A 27740-nucleotide genomic window follows, 5' to 3' on the forward strand; every position below is an offset into this window, starting at 1 on the left:
TTTGAACTGTGTTGTCATAAATGAGAAGAGAATATTTCTGTATGTGTATGTGCCAGATCATAATTTTAGATGATGCAATGCATAAAATAAATCACTTCCCAGTTCTCCAAAGGAGAATTTAAAACATGAAGTTCTGTAATATTTGAAGTTTTTTTTTTTTTTAATTTTTTTAACGTTTATTTATTTTTGAGACAGAGAGAGACAGAGCATGAACGGGGGAGGGTCACAGAGAGAGGGAGACACAGAATCTGAAACAGGCTTCAGGCTCTGAGCTGTCAGCACAGAGCCCGACACGGGGCTTGAACCCACGGACCGTGAGATCATGACCTGAGCCGAAGTCGGACGCTCAACCGACCGAGCCACCCAGGCGCCCCTAATATTTGAAGTTTTTAATGTAACTCTTAATTTATTTTTTGATGGACTTTAGAACCACATATATAACCCAAAAAGCAATAAAAATAAAAGGGATTTACATGTACTACAAAATGCTATTCATTTTTCTAAGAATTTTGAATTATTAACTTGTTTAATCCTCACAGCAGCCCTGTGAAATGGATGATATTCTTATTCCCATTTTACAGATGAGGAAGTCCTAGCCCAGAGAGATTAAGGCATGTGCCCACAGGCAACCACCAAGTGCGGGAGCTGGAAATTGACATCGGGCATCCAGTTTAACTGCTGTGTTCAGCACCCATGTGGTTGATTTCAATATCATTGAAATTACTCAATATCAGACACTGAGCTATAATTTAAATCATATTGAATGATGTGACTAACGTACATACATACACTGGAAGTATAATTTCCATGGACTCAATTGTCAAAAAGAAATATAAAAAAAATAAATATTTAACTTTTCTGATAATTTGGCTGGAGTTAATTAGAGATTGGTGTTAAGATTTTACTGTCGTACAGGATAGATTGAGTTTTGAGAACAGTGACCTGTTAGAGGTAATTTTGGCATTTTGGAGATGTGTAATAGTGACTAAAATAATTCAAACATTGGATTCACAGGGTATTTTTTTTTCCTAAAACATTACTTTGTAAATTTCAGAATCCCTTAACTCTAAGATACAGCTTTGTTATCAGTGCAAAAGAACAATACGGGAAACTTGTAAAGTTACACGAAAACATGGAAACGTTATACCAGAGTGTGATGGGATACTACGCCATTGATGTGAAGAAGGTGTCTGTGGAAGACTTTTTTAATGACTTGAATAACTTCAGAACCACATTCATGGTATGTTAAAATGTTTAATTTTTTTTTAAGAAAGTATTTGTGTCTATATATCTCATCAGTTTTTACTTTCATTTCGTTACTTTATTCCAGTATTGCTGTCGGTAATAAAACCTACCTTTCCCCATGTTGAAAGTTAGCTTTAAAAATTTCAGATTTTAAATCTATTGAAAAATATGTGGTTTGTTCTCTTTTTTGCCTTCCCAACGTTAAGCTGTAATCAGAAATTTTGATTGAAAATATGACAAATTCTGAAGTTTCTCATAAAGACTCCCCTCCTGGCTGATTACAGAGCACTTTTGTAATACGTTTTTGGCTATGAATTTGTTTCTTTATACTTGAGATCAATTTGTATTTTGTGGTGTAATTTTACCAAATTCCCTGAAGCTCTTATGAAGCTTCTTATTTTCCTTTTCTTTTCTTAATGCATTGTACAATAAGCTACCTGTGATTTGCCTTTGAATGGATTTTAGATTCCTAGGGTTTCCTTTAGATACTTTAATAGGGAGGTCAGGTCTTTGATGTGGAATCCTTTCATTTAGGCATTAAAAAGATCTTTTGAAAAGTATTAGCTGATTAGATGAGGAAAAAAAACCACACACATATTAAAGTGAGAAAGCATTGTTGCCTCCCTGGGGAAAATGGTGATACAATTCTGCAACAAAAAATTATGTTATTCTTAATAGATGGGTAAGTCATTTCTCTATTTCAGCAAATGTTTGTGGGGATTAAAAAGTTTCGAAGGGTAAGGAAAAAAGAAAAGGCTTAAGCTTAAAGAAGTTGTTCTTTTTACTCTAAGGAAAACTTTATTGCTGAAGTTATTGGACTTTGTTAAGATGAGATAGTCTTTTAATAAAAACTCAGTATTTCAGGAGCACCTGGGTGGCTCAGTCGGTTAAACGTCTGACTTTGGCTCAGGTCCTGATCTCATGGTTCATGAGTTTGAGCCCTGCATCGGGCCCTATGCTGAGAACTCAGAGCCTGGAGCCTGCTTCATATTCTGTGTCTCCCTCTCTCTCTGCCCGTCCCCTGCTCAGGCTCTGTCTTTCTCTCTCAAAAATAAACATTAAAAAAAATTTTTTTAAACCTCAGTATTTATTTTTTTTAATATGAAATTTATTCTCAAATTGGTTTCCATACAACACCCAGTGCTCATCCCAACAGGTGCCCTCCTCAGTACCCATTACCCGCCCTCCCTCCATCCCACCCCCCATCAACCCTCAGTTCTCAGTTTTTAAGAGTCTCTTATGGTTTGGCTCTCTCCCTCTCTTTTTTTTTTTTCCCTTCCCCTCCCCCATGGTCTTCTGTTAAGTTTCTCAGGATCCACATGAAAGTGAAAACATGGTATCTTTCTCTGTATGACTTATTTCACTTAGTATTACACTCTCCATTTCCATGCACATTGCTACAAAAGGCCATATTTCATTCTTTCTCATTGCCAAGTAGTATTCCATTGTGTATATAAACCACAGTTTCTTTATCCATTCATCAGTTGATGGACATTTAAAGCCTCAGTATTTCAAAGGAACACTGGTCTATGGTACATATACATTTGCTCATAGCTTTAGTTTGTTCCTTCCACAAATTCAAAATGATTCTTTAGTTTTTCACTATCACAAGTAGAAGAACTGGATTTGATTGACAAATATATTTATTGTGGGCCTATATATGTGATAAATTGTACAATATGGTATTTTAACTTTAAAATATTTTATGCCTTAGTGTAAGTCGCAAAGGCTCTGCAGTCTGGGAGAGCTGGGTTTGGATTCCACACTAGTTATATGACCATGAACTGACATAACCTTCCTGAGTTTCAGTTTCCATATCTGTAAATGGAAATATTAATTCCTTTCTCATAAAAGTGTTTATTAAGCTAGCTAATATATACTAAGTATTTATCACAGTTCCTTGCACATGGTAGTCGTTTAATAAATTAGTATGCAGTGAAGGGTTAACTCAGTAAGCTTGAGGTGTTTCAAACCTGGAACCAGTCCTCCACTGGTTCCTGGGAGATAACCCGTTAGCTCTTGGAATACCCTGTCTCATAGGGATATTTGTCTGCTTGGGGCCTTGGACCAAACTAGATGGTTTTTGCTAGAAATGTGATTTGCAGTGAGTACCTGTTTTTGTTCACCTGAAGCCCTGGGCTATCCTGTTTGGTTTGTCCTCTATAGGAGGCTAGAGGCTGAGTAGCTAAGGTGGTCCATGTGGAAGGTCCAGGCATACATGTTTTTTTTCCAACAAAAACTCTTGACATCAAGGAATGAGAGAGCTTTCCTAGTAGGCAATACTTCATATGTCATAATGGAACTCCTCTGGGAGAAGCCTATGGTGATTTTAATCTGTGTCCTTTCACTGTAATAAACTGTAACCATGAGTACAATAGCTTTTCTGAGTTCTAAGTCCTCCCAACAAATGATCAAATGTGAGGGTGGTCTTGGGGACTCCTGACACAGTTATGTTATAAAGGTATAAAATAGATATACGAAGTAATAATACCCATCATATATTGAGTATTCCATGAACCAGACATTCTTCCAGATGCCTTATGTATATTATCTCAGTCAGTCTTCACAATAATTCTCCATCTTTCACTGTTACATTCTCTCTGAGGCAAATGAAGAAACCGAGGTACAGAGATGGAACATATCTGGCTCAATGTTTTTTAGCTATAAAATGGTGGAACTAGAATTTGTACCCATACAGCCTTCCTCCAAGAGCCTGTGTAATTAAATGCTGTGCGGTGCTTCCTCCCTTGTTTATAGCTTGTGTTCCATTTTACAAATAAGAACACTGGCACTGAAAGGGTTTAAAAAATGAAATCTAGGCCATACTGTTTTTAAGCATTCAGACTGACATTTGAATCAAGTCTAATTCAAAATCTTCCTAAGATCTAGTAGGATTAGAGGGCTTTGGGTGTTGTGGGGATAACTTGGCATTAGTGTTACTAATGGTGGAAGAGTGAGGAAGTGTTTGATTGGAGAAGGGTTCAAAAAAAGGAGGGTAATAGAGTGACAGCTGTACTTTGTGTGTATTTCAGAGTTCACATGGGTCCTAGAAGTAACTGTTGTCATATATACATATGCACACTGTCCTAAACTAACCTCCTTAGAGCTAAATATAAAAAATATATTTCATTTAAATGAGTAATTTGGAGAGGAAATAATCTTTAGGGTAAAAATAAACATAAAGGAGACTAAAGAAGCAAAGTGGCTATACCAAGGTGATACAATTTGGCACACAAAAAATTTATTCTTCCTTTCTTTCTGGTAAATATAGTTATACTGCTTGAATTTTAGACAGTGCATATTTGTAAAGATCACATATCAATATTGGCAAAATTTTTTGACAAATGTTTTATTTTCTCAAATCCCTGGTCCCTTACATTGCTATTTAATTCCTCACCATTCAACTTTGAAAATCCTGCTAACTTCACTGAATCCGTGTGAAAATATTAACAACAGATGTGGAACTTTAATGGGTTGAAGGTCTGTTCTGGAAAGGTCTATTTATACAATAGGCAAAAAATATATAGCTAGATTTTCTTTTTAAGAAAATACTGGTAAGATACGTTTGTATTGTGACTTCATCCACTGGTATTTAGGAATACTCCTGTTCGTGAATGAGCAAATTTTACCATTAAAGTGAAGTTCTGTTTTGTATTATATGCAAGGAGTTGGAACCACTGTCTTCATTCCATAGCTGTCCCCCTCCCTCACTATGACAGTTTTCCATGGAATGTTTTCTCTCAAGTTTAGACCGTCCTACTTATGTATGGTTCCCTATGCCTGGAGCAGTCTGTCCATACTTTGCCTGGCTAAATTACTATACTCACCCTTCTGATCTCTGCCCAGACTTCGCTTCATCTTATAAAATCTGTGTCTATCTTGCATACGTTTGTTTCTCTAATGTAATTCATGGCATGTAACAAATAGCCAAATTTGTTGAGGGATAGATGTTCTCATCTACAATGGGTGCCAGGCTTTAGTAGCTAATACATATAGTGCCAGTCAAGTGCCAAGTTCTCCACTTACTCATTTAACCCTAACAATAACCAGGTGTGGTAGGCATACTGTTACTATTCCCATTTTACAGATGGGGAAACTGGGGTTTAGAGAGATTGTGACTTGCCCATTGTTGACATAGCCAGCAATTGACGGAGCTGAGGGGCTAACCCAGGGAGTCTTGCACCAGCCTATGCCATATATGGCTAAACTATACTAATTCCTATTAATATAGTTTAAATTACATTTAAAAGAACTGTTAGGACTAATGTGAAAACTAACCCCTCCCCAAAATAAAAAAAAAATGTGATCACTTTTATTTTTAATAGTAATTTAGTTTATGAGTAATTTATCCCAAAATGTGTGTATTTTAGGATTGCCCCAGAAGTTACTCTTAAGCAATTAAAGGCCGGCTCATTTTTATTCAGAGCCGATTACTATACCTTTTACCAACTCATGTCATTTCTTATCAGTGTTACCAGGATCTCATCAGTAATTGGTTTAGATACAGCTGTTTTGGTTCTTGTTTTTTTCCCACCCTTTCTGAGAGCCCTAATACAATAGCTAAAGAAGGAACATCTGTTCCAGACTGCTGCTTCAAGCCATGTAGACCAAGGGAAAAAGTTCTAAGATCATGGAGCTTCCTCTGTGGGGTAACTGCTCATTGCGACACCCCACAACTAGAAAAGTTGAACTCTCCTCTTTTCTAGTTGGAGATCCTCAACTAGGAATTAATTTGTTTTTGTTTTAACAATCTACTATAGGTAAATGGTTTCTATTTAGGACTAGTAATCAATTTCCAAGAAATAGGGAGTAAGCTTACATATTGTAATTTTATTTAGCTTTATTTTTTAAATTTTATTTATTTATTTTGAGAGAAAGAGTGAGCAGGAGAGGGGCAGAGAGAGAGAATCCCAAGCAGGCTCCACATTGTCAGCACAGAGCCTGATGCGGGACTCAATTCCATGAACCATGAGATCATGACCTGAGCCAAAATCAAGAGTCAGGATGCTTAACCATCTGAGCCACCCGAGTACCCCAAGCTTTATTTTTATTACTATCTTCAACAAGACAAATCCAACAACAACTGCCCCTGATTGAGTGCCTGCTTCTTGCTAGACTCCCTGCTAGATACTGTATGCGTGTCATCTGACTTAGTCTTCCCAGCATTCTTGTGAGATACAGAATGTCACTGTGTAGTAACTGTGGGGTAGGGAATCTCAGTTATGCTTCCGAACTGGTAGGGGCTAAGATTTGAATGGAAGCCTCCCTGATTCCAAAGCCTGTAGTTTTTAATATATTTCTAGTATATATCCAATATATTGCTCAGAGAGTTTGGAAGAATTATTAAAATGTGATTTTTAAGGGCATTTTTGGTAACTTACAAGTGTAAATCAGCACAAGACATTTTTTTATTTTCTCACTCCTTAATAGAATAACTTCTTGTTTACGTCAATGCATTCATGATAGGAGAATGTTTGCTGGTCTTGTTCCGTTTCAAAGCATAAAATGTTTTCTTTTAAAATTAGAGGATTATTAATGTACCACAAGGCTGGCATGAAGGTTAAGGTGTAGAGTGGAGAGCTGGCAAGATACTCTTTCCTGTAGGAGTCATGGGAACCATAAAGTTCAAATTGGAGGTACTAGGTGGAAATGTTTGACCCTGCACTGTAGGCTAAGCAAATCACTGTCCTACCAGGCATCAAGCTTCACCAAGTGAAGTTCATGCCTTCAGGTGTGTAGTGTTGTAGAACAATAATCATCATCTTCCACTTGTGATTGATTTTGGACTCACTGTTAGATGCAACTACCATTGTGCCCATTACTCATAGAGGTGCGTGCTTCTATGGGATGAATTGAGCCCATTATGGAATTTTTGTCGGCTTTTACTGGGACACTCCATTCCCCTTTTTCTTGCCTAACAGCTGTAGAATGTTCATGTTGGTCCTTTGAGTATAAACCTAATTTTCATGTGTGTCATTGGTCTCTGTGGCCTTGAAGCATAATGTATGTCCTAGCCCCACTTCCCATTCATATTTATATTAGAGAATTCTGCTCAAAGTGCCTTTACTCATCCCTGCAATACATGGTCTCTTCTTTAAAATTTTTCTTATCTTGGTGAGGCTTTCCTTTTTCCTCATTGAAAGTTCTTTTGCTTTTCTCTTTCTTTAACCAGAATTATTAGCACAGTGCAACAACACTCTTAACTCCTTAAGCAAATTTCATCTGACACTTTGTTTATTTTGCTTAACAACCTCATCTTACAGAAATACTTCTGAATGCTTCCCCCTCTTAGCTCTCCTTTGTTACTTGTTCCCTTTTAGATAACATGTTTGAAAACAATTTTCATACCAAATTATAATTATTAAGAATATGTCATTTTTCTGTTTATTTATTTGAAGTATAGTTGATACACATTGTGTCATTAGTTTCACGTGCACAACATAGTGATTCAGCACCTCTGTATATTATGCTGTGCACATTGCGAGTGTAGATACCGTCTGCCATGACACAACATCATTGACTATATTCTCTGTGGTATATCTTTCATCTCCATGACTTGTTCATTCCATAACTGGAAGCCTGGATCTCTCACTCCCCTTCACCCATTTTGCCCATCCTCCCAGCCTTCTCCCCTCTGACAGCCACCAGTTTGTTCTCTGTATTTATGGGTCTCTGTCAATTTTCTGTTTTAATTATACATACGTAACTGCTATGATGAGCCTCTGAATTTACAGTTTCATATATTCCAACACAGAATTGGAGTCACTACACTTAAAGAAGTCACATTTTTTGGTTCTTGTAGCTCTTTTTCTGAGCACATTAACATTTCCTGTAGGGATTTTATTTTTTTAAATTTTTTTTTTAACGTTTATTTATTTTTGAGACATAGACAGCTCATGAACAGGGGAGGGTCAGAGAGAGAGAGGGAGACACAGAATCTGAAACAGGCTCCAGGTTCTGAGCTGTCAGCACAGAGCCCGATGCAGGGTTTGAACTCACGAACCACGAGATCATGACCTGAGCTGAAGTCAGACGCTTAACCGACTGAGCCACCCAGGCGCCCCTCCTGTAGGGATTTTAAAGTACTGGAAAATATTACTGGACATCCTTCTTTATTAATAGTTTCTAAGACCCTGCATATCTGGGCACCCCACTTGGTTAGGATTTTGAGGGCGAGGAAAAGCAATCCTTGCCTTAAAAGGGATTACTATTACATACACAAAAGGTGGGGTGGCCTCTGTTAGGTCTTCCTTTCTTTTCTGTGTTCCAGTTTTGGGTATATGTGCCAAACTTTGCATTTGTTCTTTTCTCGTCCCTGAAGTCCTGTCGATTCCTCCCCTAAACTTTCTTTCCTACGTATATACCTCCCATCCGAATTGTGTAATGGCAATCAGTGAGAAAGGAGTCACTCTGTTTTCTTCAAATCTTAACTTACTTATGAATTCACCCTTTGTGCTTGTTTTTAACAGTGGTATTTTGCCAGTTGTCTTATTTTGGGGAAGACAGCAATGGCTGACAGTGAAAGCTCTGGCATCAGAACACCCAGGGTGATAAGACTGTGGCCAAGTTACTTAACCTTAGTGAGCCTCTTTCCTGTTAATAACAGCTTGTGTTTCTTCAGGATGTTACATTTTGAAGATCAAATGACATAATGTACATATACCCCCAAAACAAGTTAGCTATCTACAGAGAATAGAAATAATTTTCACCTCTCCCATCTCATGATAACAGAATCGATATTTTAAGGATTTCTCCCCTTTTTTTTAATGCTTCTATATAGACACTTTGAACTAAATAAGGAGTACCTATTTTTCAATAATAACTCTGTGTTTAGATTATTTCTACAATTCTGTTAAAGTTATGTTTGATCCAGTTAAAGATCCATCATTCATGTTACTTGAAGACTTTAAGTTGATTTTTCGTTCATACAATTGAAATACACTGTGTAGTGAACAAAAAATCAGTTGTAACTCATTTAATCTTGCTGCATGGATTGATCAAATATAATTTCTCTCTTCTACTGAATACTGAGACTGAAGTAGTGATTTGCCAAACAAAAATGAAATCATCCAATGAGGGGGTATTTTTAGTATACAAATATTTTTGATATGGAGGACAGCCAGAACAAAACTGATCATTTAAGTTATACAAATCTGATCTTTGTCAACTGTAAATGCCATTTCTGATAACCATTGTATGGACTAACTAGGTGACCAATAGGAATTCCAAAGCACTAAGCTTTTCCTGTGTGCTTCTTAAAACCTGTACATTGATCATGTTATCAGAGAAAAGAAGCATGTGAAAAAGTCATCTGGTTGGATGGTGAGTCAACTTGGGTAGTTATAGGAAATATCTTCTCTCCTTGCTTGTTTTGTTGAGTTTACAGCTTAAAAATTGTCTTCATTGGCACCGTTGTTATTCTGAGATCATAGTTGGAGGTATAAAGCCCCAAACCTAGAAAAAAAACCCAAATATTTTAGCTCTAGGATGTTTTTCTTCGTATCCTTTACTGTCTGATTATTTAAGGAATTAGAGTTATTCCAGGTGCTGAATATTTTAGACTTGCAACCTTGAAAATAATTATGATAGGTTCTTCTAATCTTTAATTTTTAGTCTTTTCACAGTAAAAACACAGCTAGACTAAGTGACTTACATTTTCTCTTTACTGATAAGATTTATTTTTACTACACATTGCTTAGTGGGATTATTAGTGCATCTGACACGTCTATATGATTAAATGACTGGTAATTTATATTTCCCTTTTACATTTTAAATATTTGGTTTGTTCACTGAAATAATATTAGCAAAAGGTAAAGACTGGATTATTCTAATAAAGTGATAAGGTCAACTATTGATAGATAATGGGAAAAAATAATACATAATAATAAGTCTATTAACCCATGTAATTGAAAATACAACATTAAATTAGGATACCACAAGCAAAAATGAATAAAATGGCATGCTCTTTGTACATCAGATATTGGTCCTCTGCATTCTGAACAAGACAGAGTGCACACACTGTTGACTTCAATTTTTTTTTTTAAACTTTAATGTTTATTTATTTATTTTTAATTTTTTAATTTATTTATTTATGTATTTTTTAAATATGAGATTTATTGTCAAATTGGTTTCCATACAACACCGAGTGCTCATCCCAACAGGTGCCCTCCTCAATGCCCATGCTTATGTTTATTTTTTTTTGAGAGAGAGAGAGACAGAGACAAAGCATGAGTGGGAGAGGGGCAGAGAGAGATGACGACACAGACTCAGAAGCAGGCTCCAGGTCCTGAGCTGTCAGCACAGAGCCCAAAAGAGAGCTCAAACCCACCAATTATGAGATCATGACCTGAACCGAAGTCAGACGCCCAGCTGACTGAGCCACCCAGGTGCCCCCCATCTTAAGGCTACTTTTAATGTTATGTTTTAAACATGGCCAGGTTTACATGGAATATTGTGGGGCTTTAGTTGGATGTTCTCCTTGCTTTCCTAACAAAGAGGTGATAGTAATAACTCAAAACAACAATAGTGATAGGTGATAGGCCCTATCACCAAGTCTACCTTTAAGCACTATACTTCATGACTACCATCTTGTGCCTAGCTGTGCCTTTATTTAGCCTCACATTTGGGGGATAAAAAGAATATTTAAATTACTATATCACTTCAGAACACAAGGGGAGAAAACACACTTACTGGAAAATCAAGTTGTACTTTGGGAAACCACAGTTATGAATATTTCATACTCTCTCTGTTAAAGAAGTCACAGAATAGATTGAAATATCTCATTTACTTGAGGATTTTACAAAATGTTTGAAAGAATTGCAAACAAACTCATGGCATAATGATGATGGGTCAGTATTGTTAAATCCCTGACGGGCTAATACGTAATGTGTTGTTTCACCTGAGACTGATTTTTACAGAAAAGAGCAACTTGCAGCTGAAGCAGTTTAATTTTTCAGCACCTGCACATTCTTGGGGACATTCCCAAAGCATAGTTTCCCATTTTCCTAAGTTTCATGGTCATAAAAAGTTCAAATAATAACACCACCTTATTGAATGTTAAGATGATGAATTGTTTGTGCCCGTATACCGTATATCATGCTCTCCTATTCTCATTGAGAGCATTTTTTCATTGAATTTGGTAATACCAGAGAATTTAATTTTTACTGTCATTCTAGAGTCCCTTATAAAGCATCTACCCTATAATTACTGCAAATAGGGATTTCTAAGAGTAACTAATTTTCCACAAGGTAGTTCTAATCCATTGTTTATCTATTGCATGTTGGGGGGAACTTTTGTATTCAGTTACAAAAGCAAGTCTTGATGGAAAAAAAACGGGGGTGGGATGCCTGGGTGGCTCAGTTGGTTAGGTGACCGACTTCAACTCAGGTCGTGATCTCATGGTTTGTGAGATCGAGCCCCATGTCTGTTTGTCAGCGTAGAGCCTGGAGCCTGCTTCAAATCCTGTGTCTCCCTGTCTCTTTGCCCCTCCCCCGCTCATGCTCTCTCTTTCTCTCTCTGAAAATAAACATAAGGAACAAAAAAAAAAAAAGAAAGAAAGAAAGAAAGACTTGATGGAAAACGAACAAGTAGATCACATACTTTGTATTCTTAAAGACTTTTGTGTCTGGTAATTCTAAGAAAAAAATATTTTCTTTCGTGTTTCAATACAGGAATAGTACAGGAATACATTTTTAAGGTTTTCTTAGTTAAAATATTTTCCATTTCTTCCTGAAAATGGAGTCATCAGGAATTTCTAGAAAGCTTCATTTAGTATGTTTGAACATTGCCTCTTCTTAAAATTGAGTAAACTCCTATTAAAAAAAGCATTTAGTGGGCACATGTCGGACTCTTAAGTAGTTGTTTATTTTGAGAAAATTAGCCTGTGTTTTCATAGTACCTGATACCTGTATCCCTCTGGAAAGCATGCAGATTTAAATCTGGTTTTCTAATCTTATGTTAGGAATCTGAGACAAAAATAAAATACTTAGGAAGAAAAGATTTTTGAGTTCAGTGAAAACTGAAGAGATCCCTGGTTTGCATAGTTTAAATATTCATTAATGTTGAAAGAAATATAACTCTGAATAAGAAGACATTTATAATCTTTTCAACTTTCTTATATAATAAAATCTCCAGTAGTTTTTGGAGTTACAAAAATATACAGAATATTATCATAGGTTGAAAATGTTGAGTTGGGTAGATAAAACTATTTAAATGAGCTAAGAGTTAGAAACGGAGATGAGGTATGATCAAAAAGTTGGGATCTGTGGAAGTCCACTTATATTCTTATGTTACAATTTTTCTCTTATAAAGTAAGTTTTTAAGTATTTCAAGAAACAGTATATAATAGACTATTAAGCTGGAAGGAGGCAATGTGCACGTTGGTTTTTTAAATTTTGCTTTTGAGGAAAGCAAATTTTGTGTCATTGGGCAAGTTTTGAAGTTAATTTACCAAGACTATCTTAATTTGAAATGCAAGCAATTCTTTGGGCGGGGGGGGAAACAGGAAACTAAACTCTCTTTTTCAGAATAAAAGCTCATAAAGTATATTAGATTTAGAAGTATTAAAACATGTGTCTATATATATATGAAAATAAATTTTTAGTGGTAAATAACTAGACTTGAGATCAAGAGTATATCTTGCCTCCCATATTTAATTCACCTCTGTAACTTCCCTGCCAAGTAATCCAGCTCCATTGGGTACATGCTTTGGAGGAGCTTCCTGTCGAGTCAATGTACAGTCATATTCCAACATCTCTGAATGGAAAACTATATTCTCATAGGTACTATGAGAATTGACACTTTCTCATATATATAGAAGCATATACGATCATTGAAAGCTAGAAAGTGGCTCTTCCTTGATTTGTTCCCAAATAAATAATTAGTGGGGCATTTCATTAATGACATATAACGGAAATAATATAAATTAGTAATATTACTAATATTGATAATTGCTGTTTTACATAGATTTTACTGTATGCCAGGCATTTTATTTAATTCTTACAATATCACTATAAAGTAGGTATTATTTTGCCCATTTTACAAAAGAGGAAACTGAGACACAAGTTACATAGCTATTTAGTGCCAGATGGAGATTCAGACAAAGACAATAAGACTTTAGATTTCCTTCTAACCTTTACACTGCCTTTCTAATAAGTAATAATAAACTCATTTTTAAATTATTTCTGAAAGTAGTGAAATGTCATATTCATTGTATTTTTGATGATATTCTTGATTGTCCATTCAACAAACTTATTTGAGTGAGCACCCAGGATTTTATATGGCTGTTCCTTGTTAAATTGTTTACCTTTGGATCCTAAAACACGTAAGTATGTTACCCAGAAAAATATATAGTCTATCATAATCGACACATTATATAAAAATATTTAAGAAATAAAGATGTGTTGGTCAGCCTTCTATAAGAATACACTTTTGAGAATTTTCTCACATAATAATAGAGACTCTCAAAGATCAATCCCACCACAACACAACAAACTATTTTAAAATATGGCTGTCTTGTGAGAAAGTTGGGGAAGTCTTCAAGGAGAAAGGGTTATTTTTCATGAACATCTCTCTGTTGAAGGATCCTCCAAAGCAGGGATTGGCTGTTTAATGGGCCATATAGTAAATATATGCAAGCTAAATGTTAATAACTACTCAGTTCTTCAGTAGCAGTGCAAAAGCAGTCATAGGCAGTATGTAAGTGAGTGGGTGTGGCTATGTCTGATATAACTATTTACAATTGCTGGCCAGCCCAAGATTATAGTTTGCTGACACCAGCTCTACAGGATGTATTTAAAGAAGCAACATTTTCTTTTTCTTCAGAAAGAATTGAGAGACAAGAAGGCATACTTACCATTAAACTAAATATGAAAAACGTATACAATAAAATAATGTCTAACTTGTTTTGTAGAAAAGGGAGGTATAGAGCTTAGCTACTGGACAACGTTGTTAAATAAATTGAATGAGGTGTTTGGAGTTCAGGTGTTTTATCTTTCTGTATTGTTCAAAGGAGAGGAAAGGAGATAAAACTATCAGTGAACGTTAGGCCTTATTAAATTAATTTGTGTGATAAAATTACCAAGATAACCAGTAAAAGGATTGATGTTCCAGCATAGATTCAAAACCATAGGGGGAGAAATGAACCAAGAAAGATATACATTCATACATACATACATACATACATACATACATACATACATATATAAGTGGCATAGATAAAGGAGGACCAATAAAACGAATAATATAAGGTGGTGGAAACAAGTATTTCGTAAGTCACAATAAAAATTTTAAAGACTAAGATTGGATAAACAATGTAGCCTTGTGCTGTTTGAGACCTCCTATAACCCAAATACATGGAAAGGTTTAAAGTAACAGAACAGGTAATGAAATGCAATATTAATCAAAAGAAAGAGGGAAACTATGGTGGTAACAGATAAAATAGACTTAAAGACAAGGGAATATTCATGCTGATAGAAAGCTTAATTCTTCAGAAAGGTACAAGTCAAAAATTTGCATGTGAATGATAACATGGCACCAAAACAAACATGTAAAAATGTATACCTTCTAGAATAAGTTGATAGCGTTAGCATTATATTTGGATCTTCAACAAAGTTCTCTAATTGATCATTAAAGATATGGGAGCTTTAAACAATTCAATTAACACAGTTGATTCAATGTAATATATAGAGAACCCAACTCAACAATTAGAGTACACCTCTCAACCATAAGTGGCACTTTTATCAAAGTAATCACATACTAGAGACCGTGAAATCTTGATGTATTTCTAAGGTGCAGCTTCGTTCATTAACTACAATAGTATGAAATTAGCGATGAAATTTTTAAAAGGATGAAATTTTAAAATCTCTGTTTTGCAAATTCTAAAATCACTTGAAATAACTCATGTGTCAAGAAAGAAATCCTAGAGTAAAATTAGACCTGAAGAATTTATGGAACACAGCAAAATAGTGGTATAAAGAAATTTATACTCTAAGTGTTTATGTTAAAAAATCAGAATGACTGAAAATTAAACATCCGACTTCAGAAGTTAAAAAGGAATTGTATAATCCTAGAAAAAATAGGAAAATAAAGGAATGAAGGAAAAAATGACTTAGAGAATTTTTGAAAAGCTAAACCATGATTATTTTGAAAAAACAATTAGATAAGCTTCTGAAAAGGTTAATGTGGAAAAAATATTAAAGACGTAATAAGGAATATAATTATACATACAGAAGATAGTAAAAAGAGACAAGCACACTATAAAAATTTATAGGCCAGACTGGATAGGTTGATGATGCAGATAAGTTTCTAGAAAAATTATAACATAATTGAAACTGACTTTGAAAGAAAATCAAAGCTTGAATAAGTCTATAACTAATTGTTAATTTAATGACTTATTTAGAATCTTCAAGTAAATTAAATACTTGGCCCAGAAAGTTTTACATATGAGTTTTACCAAATTTAATGAAATGATTGTTCTAAACTGATAGGATACTAGTGTGTGTGTGTGTGTGTGTGTGTGTGTGTGTATACACTTATATACATACACTTTAATATATATGCACACACACTATATACTTATATATATATATATATATATATAAGAATATATATACATATACACTTAAATATATATAAGTATATATATACCTATACACATATATACACACACACTAAGTCATATAATAAGTTAGGATATATACTATATATATCCTAAGTCAATGGAGAGCCCCATCATGTTTGTTAACAGAAAGAGTCAATATCATAAAGATCCCAATTTAATCTAAATCGGCAGAATCAGAGCAATTCTGTTCACAATCCTAATAGACCTTTCCAAAAACTTCAGTAAGTTTGCTCTGAAAACTAGATGGCTGAGTAAAGGCCCAGAAAGAGTAAAGACAATTCTAAAGAAGGAAAATCAGATATGAGCTATAATAAGACAGAGTGTTACTGATTCAGACATGGATATATTGACCAAACAGACTAAAGCAGCCCCCAAACATCAACACATATATGGCCACTTGAAATACAGAAGAATGGGCTTGGCTGATCAGTGGGCAAAGGGTAGGCTAGTTGTGAAATGTTACAGTTCAACTCATTTTCAATAGAAAAAAGTAAATAGGATCCCCACCTCATACTACTCGAAAACATTGATTCCAGATAAAGTAGATACTAAAATGTGAATAGCATTGTCAAAGCTTAAAAAGAAAGCATAGAAGATTATCTTTGTCTTTGAAGTAGGGAAGGATTTTTTTTTTAATGTTTATTTGAGAGAGAGAAACAGAGTGTGAGTGGGAGAGGGGGCAGAGAGAGAGGGAGACATAGAACCTGAAGCAGGCTCCAGGCTCTGAGCTGTCAGCACAGAGCCCCATAAGGGGCACGAACTCACGAACCATGAGATCATGACCTGAGCCGAAGTCGGACACTTAACAGATTGAGCCACCCAGGCATCCCAATTTCTTAAAAAAAATACCTTTTACTACATTTAACAACTTCTCTTTACTGAAAGACAACATAGGTAAATGAAGTATGATGACAGTTAAAATCTAAAATATAAAACAAACAAAAGATTCGTATTCAGAATATTTTAAAGAACTGCAAATTAAGAAACTGATAAACAGCCTAACAAAAAAGTGGGTAAAAGATCCGAAAGGCATTTCACAGAGTAGGAAATCCAAATGTTTTATAAACATGTGAGAAGCAACTTGAACTAATTAGTAACCATAGAAATACAAGTTAAAAGCACGATGGGATACCGTTATAAGCTGCCAAATAGAAGACTGATGATAACAATTTGGTTAGTGTCTAGGCTATGATTATGTGCTAATGGTGGCTGTATCTTTTGGCACACTGTGGAAGCTCTTTGACACCATCTAGTAAGCTTGATGATGAACTTCTCCCCTTATTATCAACTCCACTTCTACCCGAGAGAGCAGTGGGTTTCAAACTATTTTGGTCATAACCCACATTGTCAAATGATATTTTATAAGTGGACCCAGCACTCTTTTAGAACAGAAACAAAGCGTCAACAAAGAATATCCTTACTGTTTGTGTTACGTTCTAAGATGTCCTGTTCTCCTCTGCTTAAAGACACTGTCAACAGTTTCTGAAAAGGTTTAAGAACCAAGTAATGGGATCTACCATAAAAAAACTCATATGCACAGGGAGATGTGAGCAAAAATGTATCTGCCTCGTTTGTCATAGTCAAAAATCCAAAGCAATTCAAATCCCACTGATAAATGAGTCAGTAGGGAGATGACTTCATATTATAAGCAGTGAAAATGAGATGCGGTTTATACATAAAAATGTGAATGAATCTTAGAAATATAATGTTGAGTGGAAACATCAAGTCACAGAAGTTTATAATAAAGATGATGGAATTTGTTTATAAACTCAAAGATAATGTTTATGAGAATAGCCACAACTTAGGAAGGATTACACTCTGCCAGACTGTTCTAAATTCTACACACGTGTGCACATTCATTGAAATTCACTGGCTTTGGGTCATTTTGGTTTCTCTGAGACAAAATGTATGATGCTATAATATATATTTAAACTAGTTGTGGCAAAGTTCTTGTTGTTACATTTGCTATGCAGAAAACATAAATTATAGGTAGGAAATAATCGTGAACTCATTTTCTTTCAGAATATACACACACATATGCACATATATTTGACATATCTATATGTTTTTATACACATAGTTATTAACATACCTGTGTATTTTTATGTAGATAGTTTAGAGTTTGCTGTTACCATAAAATACATGTGAGCCTTAGGAACTCAGGTAAATTATTGATTATGCCTTTGAATTGAACAGTCAAAATGTGACTGAAGTTTTAAAACCCTCTGTGGTCATTGCTGTAGACTGGTAAGCCCATAGATCTTTCAGACAGGAGCATGTACCGGGCTCTATCTGGGACGATCTGCAAGCACCTAAAGAAAGTTTTGGCATGGCATAGCTGAAAGTAGTTGGTGGCAGTGCAATTAATTTGCCAATTTACTAAATAAAAAGCTGCATTAAGAATAAGGTGAATATAGCATAATATATGTAAACTTGTCAAATAACTAAGTTGTACACCTGAAACTAATGTAACACTGTGTCAACTATACTAAAAACATACATACATACATACATACATACATACATAAGATGATTGGGGTGCCTGGGTGGCTCAGTCGGTTGAGCGTCGCCTCAGGTCATGATCTCGCAGCTCGTAAGTTCGAGCCGCATGTTGGGCTCTGTAATGACAGCTCGGAGCCTGGAGCCTGCTTCGGATTCTGTGTCTCCCTCTCTCTCTCTGCCCCTAACCCACTCTCATTCTGTCTCTGTCTCTCTCAAAAATAAATAAACATTAAGAAAATAAAATAAGATGATTAAACAAATCAATGTCTTAGAGCTAGCCATCTTTATGTATAGCTCTTCTCTAATTTTTCTTTCTAGTTTGGAATGTAGAATTGACGTAACTAAGAGGCAATTGTATCTAGAATAATGTGGTTCTCTAACTGTTCATCTTTTCCGTTTTTGGCTACTTTTGCTTCTCAACATTTAGAATAACAGAAAATTCCAAATTACTGTTTGAACTGGGATATTAGTTTCAGACTAAATACCTATTTCTGTGCTGTCTGTTGGTATTTTTCCAGCTAAAATTCTTCTAATAGTTATAATGTCAGAAGAAGATATGCTTTAAATGAGATTGGCTTTTAAATGAAAATCAATAGTGTATTTTCCATAAAGTAAAATAACTTTAAGAATTACTTCAGACCTTATTTCTAAATGTAAACATTATTTTATAGGTCCTAGGAAGTAATTTTGACTTTTTACTGCCCAATGGAATACTAAAAGGGTGTGGCAATTATGTCTGCTAATAAGTTGTCTTTTAAATGTGCTCATTGAAATGCATCCAGTCATTAAAGTAGAAAATTTACATCAGAAAATTTTGTACTTTAAGTTTCATAAATAAGCTACATTATATATTTTTTATCTATTGCAGGTTCCTCTTATTTATTTCCCTCAAGCAAGAAATACAGTTTTGACACTTGAATATTTGCTTGTTTTTTTCTCCACCACAATCCGGTCTTTCTACTCAATCTTTGTTACATATACAAACGTGGGTACCCATGTGTGCGCATGTACACACATGGATGCGTATACATGTTCATCTTTGAAAACACACTTCTTTTCTACTTTTATGTAGCCTTCTCCTACCTTCCTTATGTCAATTCTTATAGTGGCTATTGTCGTATACTTTGTGCCTAACATATGCTCCCGTAATATGAAGCAGCATGGTGGAAAGAACATAGACTACCCCTAGCTTTCAAGTCTGGCCTCTGCTTCTTACAGAAATCATTGTAGTGAACAACTATTTAACCAGCCAGTGCCAAGTGGAAAATGCAGAATCCATTCTGAGGATTGGAGGGATTGCATAGGAAAGCACCTATTACTGCAGCTGCTATTTCATAGCTTAGCAGTAATAATATTAATATATGTCATGAACTGTGAGGAGTAGGAGAATTTACCTTGTTAGCCTGCCATTGTTTCATGGACGTTGGCAGAAAACACAAGACTATAGAGTCAAAGAATTTATTATAGCAACAGCCATAGTAAACAGTTCTTTGTTCATTCCTGAGTCTAAATTCCCACAGGGAAATGTGAAGAAGGCCAGATTTAATACCTACATATACAGTGGTTTGTATTACTGGAGGAAAATCTTGAACTTGGGAAACCCAATCTTTTTTAAGAGCTAATAAGACTGCCCAACCTTGCCTCAGTTTACACACTAGACAGTGAACAAATCCATTTGCTTGAGAGGGAGATCCTACTTTTTGGAACAAATGTGGTTGGTTAGCACTTGTATCTTAGAGTACTTAGTCTTGCATTCTCTTACTTGAAAATTTCCAGCTGTTTTCTGGTTCCCTTAAAAGAAAGTCCAACCTTCCCTATCTTAGCCTAGAAGACTCTAAATGATCTGGCACAGCTCCTGACCTCATCTTATACCACCATACTGGCCTTCTGTCTCTCAAACCCACCAACAGCCTTTGCGTTTGATCTCCCCCAGATCATCACCTAGCTAGCTTCTTGACATTGAAGTTTCAGCATCAATGAAATCAGTGAGTGGGGTCTTATCTGATATAGGCCTTATCTATACCACTTAATATGAAGTAACCCCCCCCCAAGCCTTCTATCACATCACTCTTTTTTTTCATGATACAATTTTTTCAAAATTTTCATATTGTTTTCTGTCTTTGCTTCCTGTACCACCCTATCACACAGAATATAGAACTTGTTTTAGAATTGTGTATGTGCATATGCATGTATATTATAAATCATATATATATATATGTGTGTGTGTGTGTACACACACACGCATATATATGTCAAATGCTTGGAATAATACCACTTACCACTCAGTGTCTCAGTATTTCTTGAATGAAGGGCTACATGGATGAATTAATACTGCCTCAAGGCTTTTTGTTTTCTCCTCTTTTCCCATGTGTTTTTCATTGTTTTGGTCGATAATTTTAAATTTTGCTATTTGATTTCTAGTGAAGAACTTGCACTATCTCTAGGGTTTACAAAAACAAGGCTATGACAGTAGAAAACTGAAAGTTTCCTCCCAAATAAAAAAAGCCACCTACTTGTTAAAGTTTTGTTGTGCACTTTCTATTTAATACCATTAATGATAAACTAGCAATTAGATAGCTTGTTTGAATTCATTGGTACTGAGAACATAGGAGATTGTAGCATGAGCTATGCTGTTGGCACATAAAAAATCCTTGTTTACCTCTTAATTCCCACTAATGACACATGAGAGGTGTTTCTTGATTTGTATAAAACTTAGAAAATAAGGAATTAAATCACATACCTATTGAGATCCCATAATTGTGACTTGGTGACTTTGATGAGAAGTCAGAGGTCTGTCTTTGAAACGCCAAATATTCCTCTAGTCATCCTATGACACTTGTCTTTATCTGAGAGGAAATCATTAAATGATTGATTGTTATATGAAACAGTCCTTGCAAACTTTTAGCTCTTTTCTATCATTTCTCCAGTTGCTTTTTTTGTACTCAATATTTTACCTAGCAGAGGATGTATGGAAGACTCAAATACATTTGCTAGACCCTCTTGGAAATATATATAGGGAAACAGTTTTGATTTGTCAATTAAGTGCTTTTTTTATTTTTAGTTTCGTCTCCCTTCTCTTAGTTGATTCTACTAAGATGCAGGTGCTTTAAACATAAGTTGTATTTATAGATCCATATTTAGCAAGTGTTCATGTGCTAATCTTTTAAAAGACTGTTACTAATATTAGAAGTAGCCATTATCTAAAAGATATTTAATCACAGCTCTACAGATTAATAATTTTCCATTCTCTTTGTGAAATCACTGTGGTTAGAATTGATCATTTTTCAAAATTTGTTTGTAACAGCAAGCAAGAAAGGAGAACGTCAAAAAAAGAGAAGCAGAGGAAAGGGAAAAACGTGCCCAAATAGCCAAAGAATTAGCAGAGAAAGAAAGACTTGAACGCCAACAAAAGAAAAAGCGCTTGTTAGAAATGAAGACTGGTGAGTACTGTCAAATTTGCAATTTGTACCTTTATTAGCAGTTTAATAAACTTCAGTGAAAAAAAGAAGATCTGGTCACTTATTTGTATAGTTAAAATGTAGAGCATTTTTTTTTTTTTTTTTTTTTTTTTTTTTTAAATAATGGGCTTTCCTCCTTTAGTTTACTTGTTAGTAACAAGTAATGCTTTTATTCTAACTGGTCATTGGTCATAGGTGATATTGGTCCTCTGGTCTACTCTTGTAGTTCCAGAGTATTCCCACTCTCTTGACTGCTACATCAATAACGAATCTGTAATAAGTTATGGCAACCAATAAATTAACAACTATAGAAAAGGGGTCAATTCTATTGGACAAGTAACTAGTATTTTTTCAACAGGATACTCTAAGGGAGGGAAAAAGTGATGAAGGGAAAATGTATTGATTTAAAAGAGTCTTAAGAGATTTATCTATCAGTTGTCATAAATGAAACTTACATATATTCTAATCCAAAAAAATGTAGACAAAGGGAGTCTGAAAAGTTTGAATATTATGTTTCCCCTGTAGACAGGACAATGTTGTTGTGAATATATTTTAAAGTATGTTGTAGAGGCTTATACTGAAATTTTATAAACAAAAATATGTCTGAGATTTCAGTCAAAATACTCTAGCATGACGGGGAATTAAGTGGATATTTGTAGATGAAATTTGTAGAGGGGAATTTGTAGATGAAACAAGATTGGTGATAAATAGTAATTGCCAAAGTTGGGTGATGGGTGCTTAACGGGAAGGGTGTGTTCACTGTCTCATTTGCTCTACTTTTGTATATTTTGAAACTTTCTTTAGTAAAAACTCTTGGAAAAAAATTAAAAATAGAAAAGTAACAGCTTTACAGTTTTACATATATGTATTTACATATATATATATGTGTGTATATATGTATATATATATATGTATATATTCCAAAGCTGAAAGATACAATGAACTGAGGTTCCTCGGTGGCTCAGTTGGTTAAGCGTCTGACTCTTGATATTGGCTCAGCTCATGATCTCATGGTCACAGGATCCAGCCCCGTGTTGGGTCCGCACTGGGCATGGAACCTACTTGAGCTTCTCACTGCCTCTCCCTCTACCCCTCCCCTGCTTGCTCGCATGTGCACAGGTGCACTCTCTCTCTTAAAATAAATAAATAGATAGATAGATAGATAGATAGATAGATAGATAAAGATACCACTAACTTAGAAGCAAAAAATTAAGGAAATTGTAGTTACATTTTCACTCCCTCAAACTTTTGGCTCTTCCACCTCTAAGCCACTAAGGATTGCAGAAGGCTTTAATTAAAATCCATCACCTTCACTGCTAAATTACCATAGTTTACAACTCAGGGCTGCAAATTCACCTAAAGTTTCCCCAGGGGTAGACAGAGATGCCTTTTTGCCTTTTTTGCTTTCACTTTTACAGACATATTTTACCTTTAGTAAAGCAAACTGAGTACCTTAATGTATCACACATGTTTCTTCCAGGAGAAAAAAATAATCGTAAGCACAATTTCTTGTTTAGAAGAGTACGCTTGAAATTCAGGAAGTATTCTCAAAAATTTCTTAAAGTTTTAACTAAAATGGTGATCAGAAAGGTTTAACATTGATTTTAAGAATATGCTTCTGGAAATCATTTTAAAATAATTGAATACTGCCTAATTTACCAGACATTCTGGTATTTGAACACTGGATCATTTAGTATTGGCCAGAGTCATTTAGATGACTTATATGATGGCAAATTGGCTGTACTGTTTGTGGATTTTGCCCAGACCCCCTGGTCTACCCCCTGAGCCTCTCAGCAATTCTCTGTTCTATCAATCTGGAAAGTTAAAACCTGATAGGAAGCAAAAATTTTAAGAATATGTTAGATCCAATGTAATCTCAATAATGTTTTCATTCAAATTTACATTTTTCCTGAAGGCATTTCATTTTTAAGAAGAGCTAAGTTTATTTTATTTTTCCAACTTAAAAAATAATACTTTTGTGTTACAGAAAACACTTAAGAAGTGGTTGACCAAAAGATCATTATCGATAATCCTCCTATCCAAAAAGATCACTTTTAATATTTTGGCACATTTTTCTTTTAGTTTTAAAATTTTCTACCTTTTAAAAACAGTTATATGATAGAGTAAATATGTTGTTTAGCATCTCACTGAACTTTCTCAATGTTTCCTGTTATTCTTGTGATTCTTAATCTGTAATTTGTAATACCTGGATATGCCATATCTAATTTATTTTGCATTAGTCAGTAATGAGGTCATAGAACAATAATTATTTCTATCTTTTCAATGTTATACATTTATGTATAAATGATTGATGAATATTCATAATTATTAGGATATGGAATAGAAAAGGATAGTTTTAAGACTTTTTGATGCATGTTGCCAAATTGATTTCTGAAAGTATATTCTAATTTCACCAACTTTTAAAGCTGTTAGTTTATGAATATTCTTCAGTTGAATATTCTCATTTTTTTAAAGATTTTTGTTAATAAATTAGAAAATTATGTTTTGTCTTAATTTACATTTCTCTGAGTGCTACTAAAGTTGAACATTTTTTCAAGTGTTTATTAGTCCATTTGTATTTCCTTCTTTGTGAACTGTGTTGCATTCGTCTTGTTTTTAATGATTTACACACATCAGCTCCTTGTGCCTCATTATTTACCTTTTAAATATATTTTCTCAATTTGGCTTTTGATTTTGATAGTTTGAAATATAAAAATGTTTCATTTTCTATAATTTTGTTATAACTTTCGCTTGCTCAAGTTTAGAAAGTCATCTTTACAGCAATTTTATATCCACTTCAAATTTTTTTAGCTTCAGATATTCATAATACTATTCTGTTCCACTTAAATATAATTCTTGCTTAATCATTCATAGACTAGGGTCTATTTCTGAAATTTACCAAATCAATTATGGTTATAATTATCGTTAATAATTATGGTTAATAATTGGTTTGTGTTTATTTCCGATAAGTAATTTTGTATTGAGGACATTTTGGTTTTTTCTTTTCTTTTAAGTATAGTTAACATAAAGTGTTATATCAGCTTCCGGTGTACAATATAGCGATTCAACAATTTCATACATCACCCAGTGTTCATCCAAGTGCACTCCTTAGTCCCCATTACTTGCTTAACCCCTCCCCCACCCACCTCCCTTCTGTTAACCGTCGTTCTCTATAGTTAAGAATCTGTTGCTTGGTTTGCTGTTCTCGCTCTCTCTCTCTCTCTGTGTGTTTTTTTCTTCACTCATTGTTTCTTAAATTCCACATGAGTGAAATCGTATGGTATTTGTCTTTCTCTAATTTTGCTTAGCATTATACTGTCTAGTTCCATCTATGTATTGCAAATGGCAAGATTTCATTCTTTCTTATGGCTGAATAATATTCATTATATACAATGGAATATTATTAAAAAGCCTAAAAAAGAATGTATGCATATATGTGTGAACACATGAACACATACATACACCACTTCTTTGTCCATTCATCTAGCGATGGACCCTTGGGCAGTTTCCATGGTTTGGCTATTGTAAATAATGCAGTAAACATAGGGGTGTGTGTGTCCCTCTGAATTAATGTTTTGGATAAATACCCAGTAGTGTTGATTACTGGATCATAGGTAGTTCTATTTTTAATTTTTTGAGGAACATCCATACTCTTTTCTACAGAGGCTATACCAGTTTGCATTCCCAAGAGGACAATACTTTTAAAGTAGATTTTAACTTTTTAAAAATAAACTTAAAGGAAGGTTTCTCTTGCATCTTTGTGAATCATAGAGCTCATCTTATTTGACCTATTGGATTACTTTATTTTTTTTCAGTGTTTATTTTGGAGAAAGAGAAAGAGAGAGCGCGTGCACAGTCAGGGGAGGGATAGAGACAGAGGGACAGAGGATCCAAAGCAGGCTTTGTGCTGACAGCAGAGAGCTGAATGCAGGGCTTGAATTAACCAACTGTGAGATCATGACCTGAGCCGAAGTCAGATGCTTATCCAACTAAACCACCCAGGTGCCCCTGTTGGATTACTTTATAAAACTTTATAGTATATCTTTCCAAACATGATCTGGGTCTCAAATAAGTGTAGGGCTCTCACGTGATGAAAGTTCCCCACAAACCTTAGTTGCTAAGGTCCCTGTATTCCAGAAATTTGGACATTTTCCAGGAGACTTTTCTTCAAAAGATAGGGTACTGTCACTTTATATAGATGTTATTAAATAAATACTTTAAGACAATACATCTTTAAATACTGTATATTATATGTGAATATTTTAATAGGTTTAATCAGAAAGTCATTTGATACAAGATGATAAAATATTTGATACAAAAGAAAGCTTTCATATAGGAAGCTACTTTTGAAAAGATTTTCTTTCTTTTAAAAAACATTTTTGGGCACCTGGGGGCTCAGTCGGTTAAGCGGCCGACTTCAGCTCAGGTCACGATCTCGCGGTCCGTGAGTTCGAGCCCCGCGTTGGGCTCTGGGCTGATGGCTCAGAGCCTGGAGCCTGCTTCCGATTCTGTGTCTCCCTCTCTCTCTGCTCCTCCCCCGTTCATGCTCTGTCTCTCTCTGTCTCAAAAATAAATTAAAAACGTTAAAAAAAAAATTAAAAAAAAAAAAACATTTTAAAATTTTGGAAGTCAACTTTGATTTTTTTTTTCTCTGTAGCTTGTGGAGTTTTAAAGAATCTAGGTGCTATTTTCATAGCACCTAATCATATAATATTCTCACCAAAGTGAAACACCTCTTGTAAAACGCTAATAAATGATGATTATTCTGAATGGTCTTTAGTTTTCCTCCAAACATAAGAAGATTGTTAATATAGAGGGACAAAGTATTCAGTCTTTTAATATAGCTGCTATAGTCAAGTTAGTCATATAAGTATTAAATATATTATTATTTGTTGCTACCTTTTTCATATTTAAAAATAGTATAAATATGCAATAACTTTTTACTTTCCATAGTAGATGTAGAATGTATTTTTTGTCAAATCATGAGTTCTATAACATTTGGAGGCTTTATGAAGTAGAAGTTAATAAAGTAGTATGTCAACTTAGCACTTTTAATTACTGCAAATACTCTTACGCAAAATATCCATTTTTGACACTCTTAACAGATACACCATATTTTATGCAATTTCTATACTTGACAAATACCATCTTTAATGAAAACCTTGTATTATTACTATGAAACATATAAGTGCTATGATTTTCCATTTCATTGATGTAGAAAAGAAATTTTAATAGGTCACTTTTGTTTTATTTAACAAAAATAGTTTTTGTATTTATACACTGGGATTACAGTGAAAAATAAGGATAAGTAAAGTCCCTGCTGTAGTGAAGTTTATAATAGTAATGAGTGAATCAGACAACGACATATATAAGATAATTTCAAATTATAAAAAGTCATATGAAGTAAAACAAGACAGGATAATAAGATGGAGATGGGGACTGGCTGGCCTGGTGGGTGGTGGTGACAAAATTTGGTGTTAGAGAACTAAGAATGTGAATGTATATGGAACTTACTAATTTAAAACACTGGTTATAAAACTCCTCAGAACTTGATAGGATAATTAACTAGGTTCATGTTTATATCCTGTACCATATGTGCCAATATAGTTTATTTTTTAAACATCTTATTGTGAGTTAAAACTTTATATTATTTTTCCTTGTGGGTGTTCTATTTTAGTATGGAGCGTGGTACTGCTTCAGTCTTTGTAGAAGTTTTCAGCTTGGCTTTCCTATTCTTAAAAAAAAATGTGGAAGGGCGAATTGTTGAATCTGCGTTAGTGCTGTGTCACCTCTCTTGCCCAGGAACTTTTGGTTTTATCTTATTTTCGTATGTAGGGCACGCAGCCCTGAATGATAGAGGGAGAGAAAAATGTTCACATAACCCCGTCATAAACCCACAGGGAGCTTCCTTGCAT

General features: G+C 34.6%; 1 protein-coding gene across 5 annotated transcripts in view; it reads left to right on the forward strand.

The window, feature by feature from the left end:
* The window catches only part of DIAPH3 (diaphanous related formin 3), a 504744-nt gene that overhangs the window by 308555 nt on the left and 168449 nt on the right, over positions 1-27740 (forward strand). For 3 of the 5 annotated variants that reach the window (XM_053898962.1, XM_053898954.1, XM_053898948.1), the window contains 2 exons: positions 1075-1240; positions 21672-21807. In XM_053898962.1, the coding sequence (XP_053754937.1) occupies positions 1075-1240; positions 21672-21807 (302 nt within the window). Of the gene's footprint in view, positions 1-1071; positions 1241-21671; positions 21808-27740 lie in introns of all 5 variants that reach the window. The other 2 variants (XM_053898946.1, XM_053898961.1) reach the window with 1 other exon arrangement.

This window comes from Panthera pardus, unplaced genomic scaffold, assembly GCF_024362965.1.
Source record: "Panthera pardus isolate Hobbes unplaced genomic scaffold, ASM2436296v1 HiC_scaffold_1, whole genome shotgun sequence".
NCBI classification, from domain to species: Eukaryota; Metazoa; Chordata; class Mammalia; order Carnivora; family Felidae; genus Panthera; species Panthera pardus.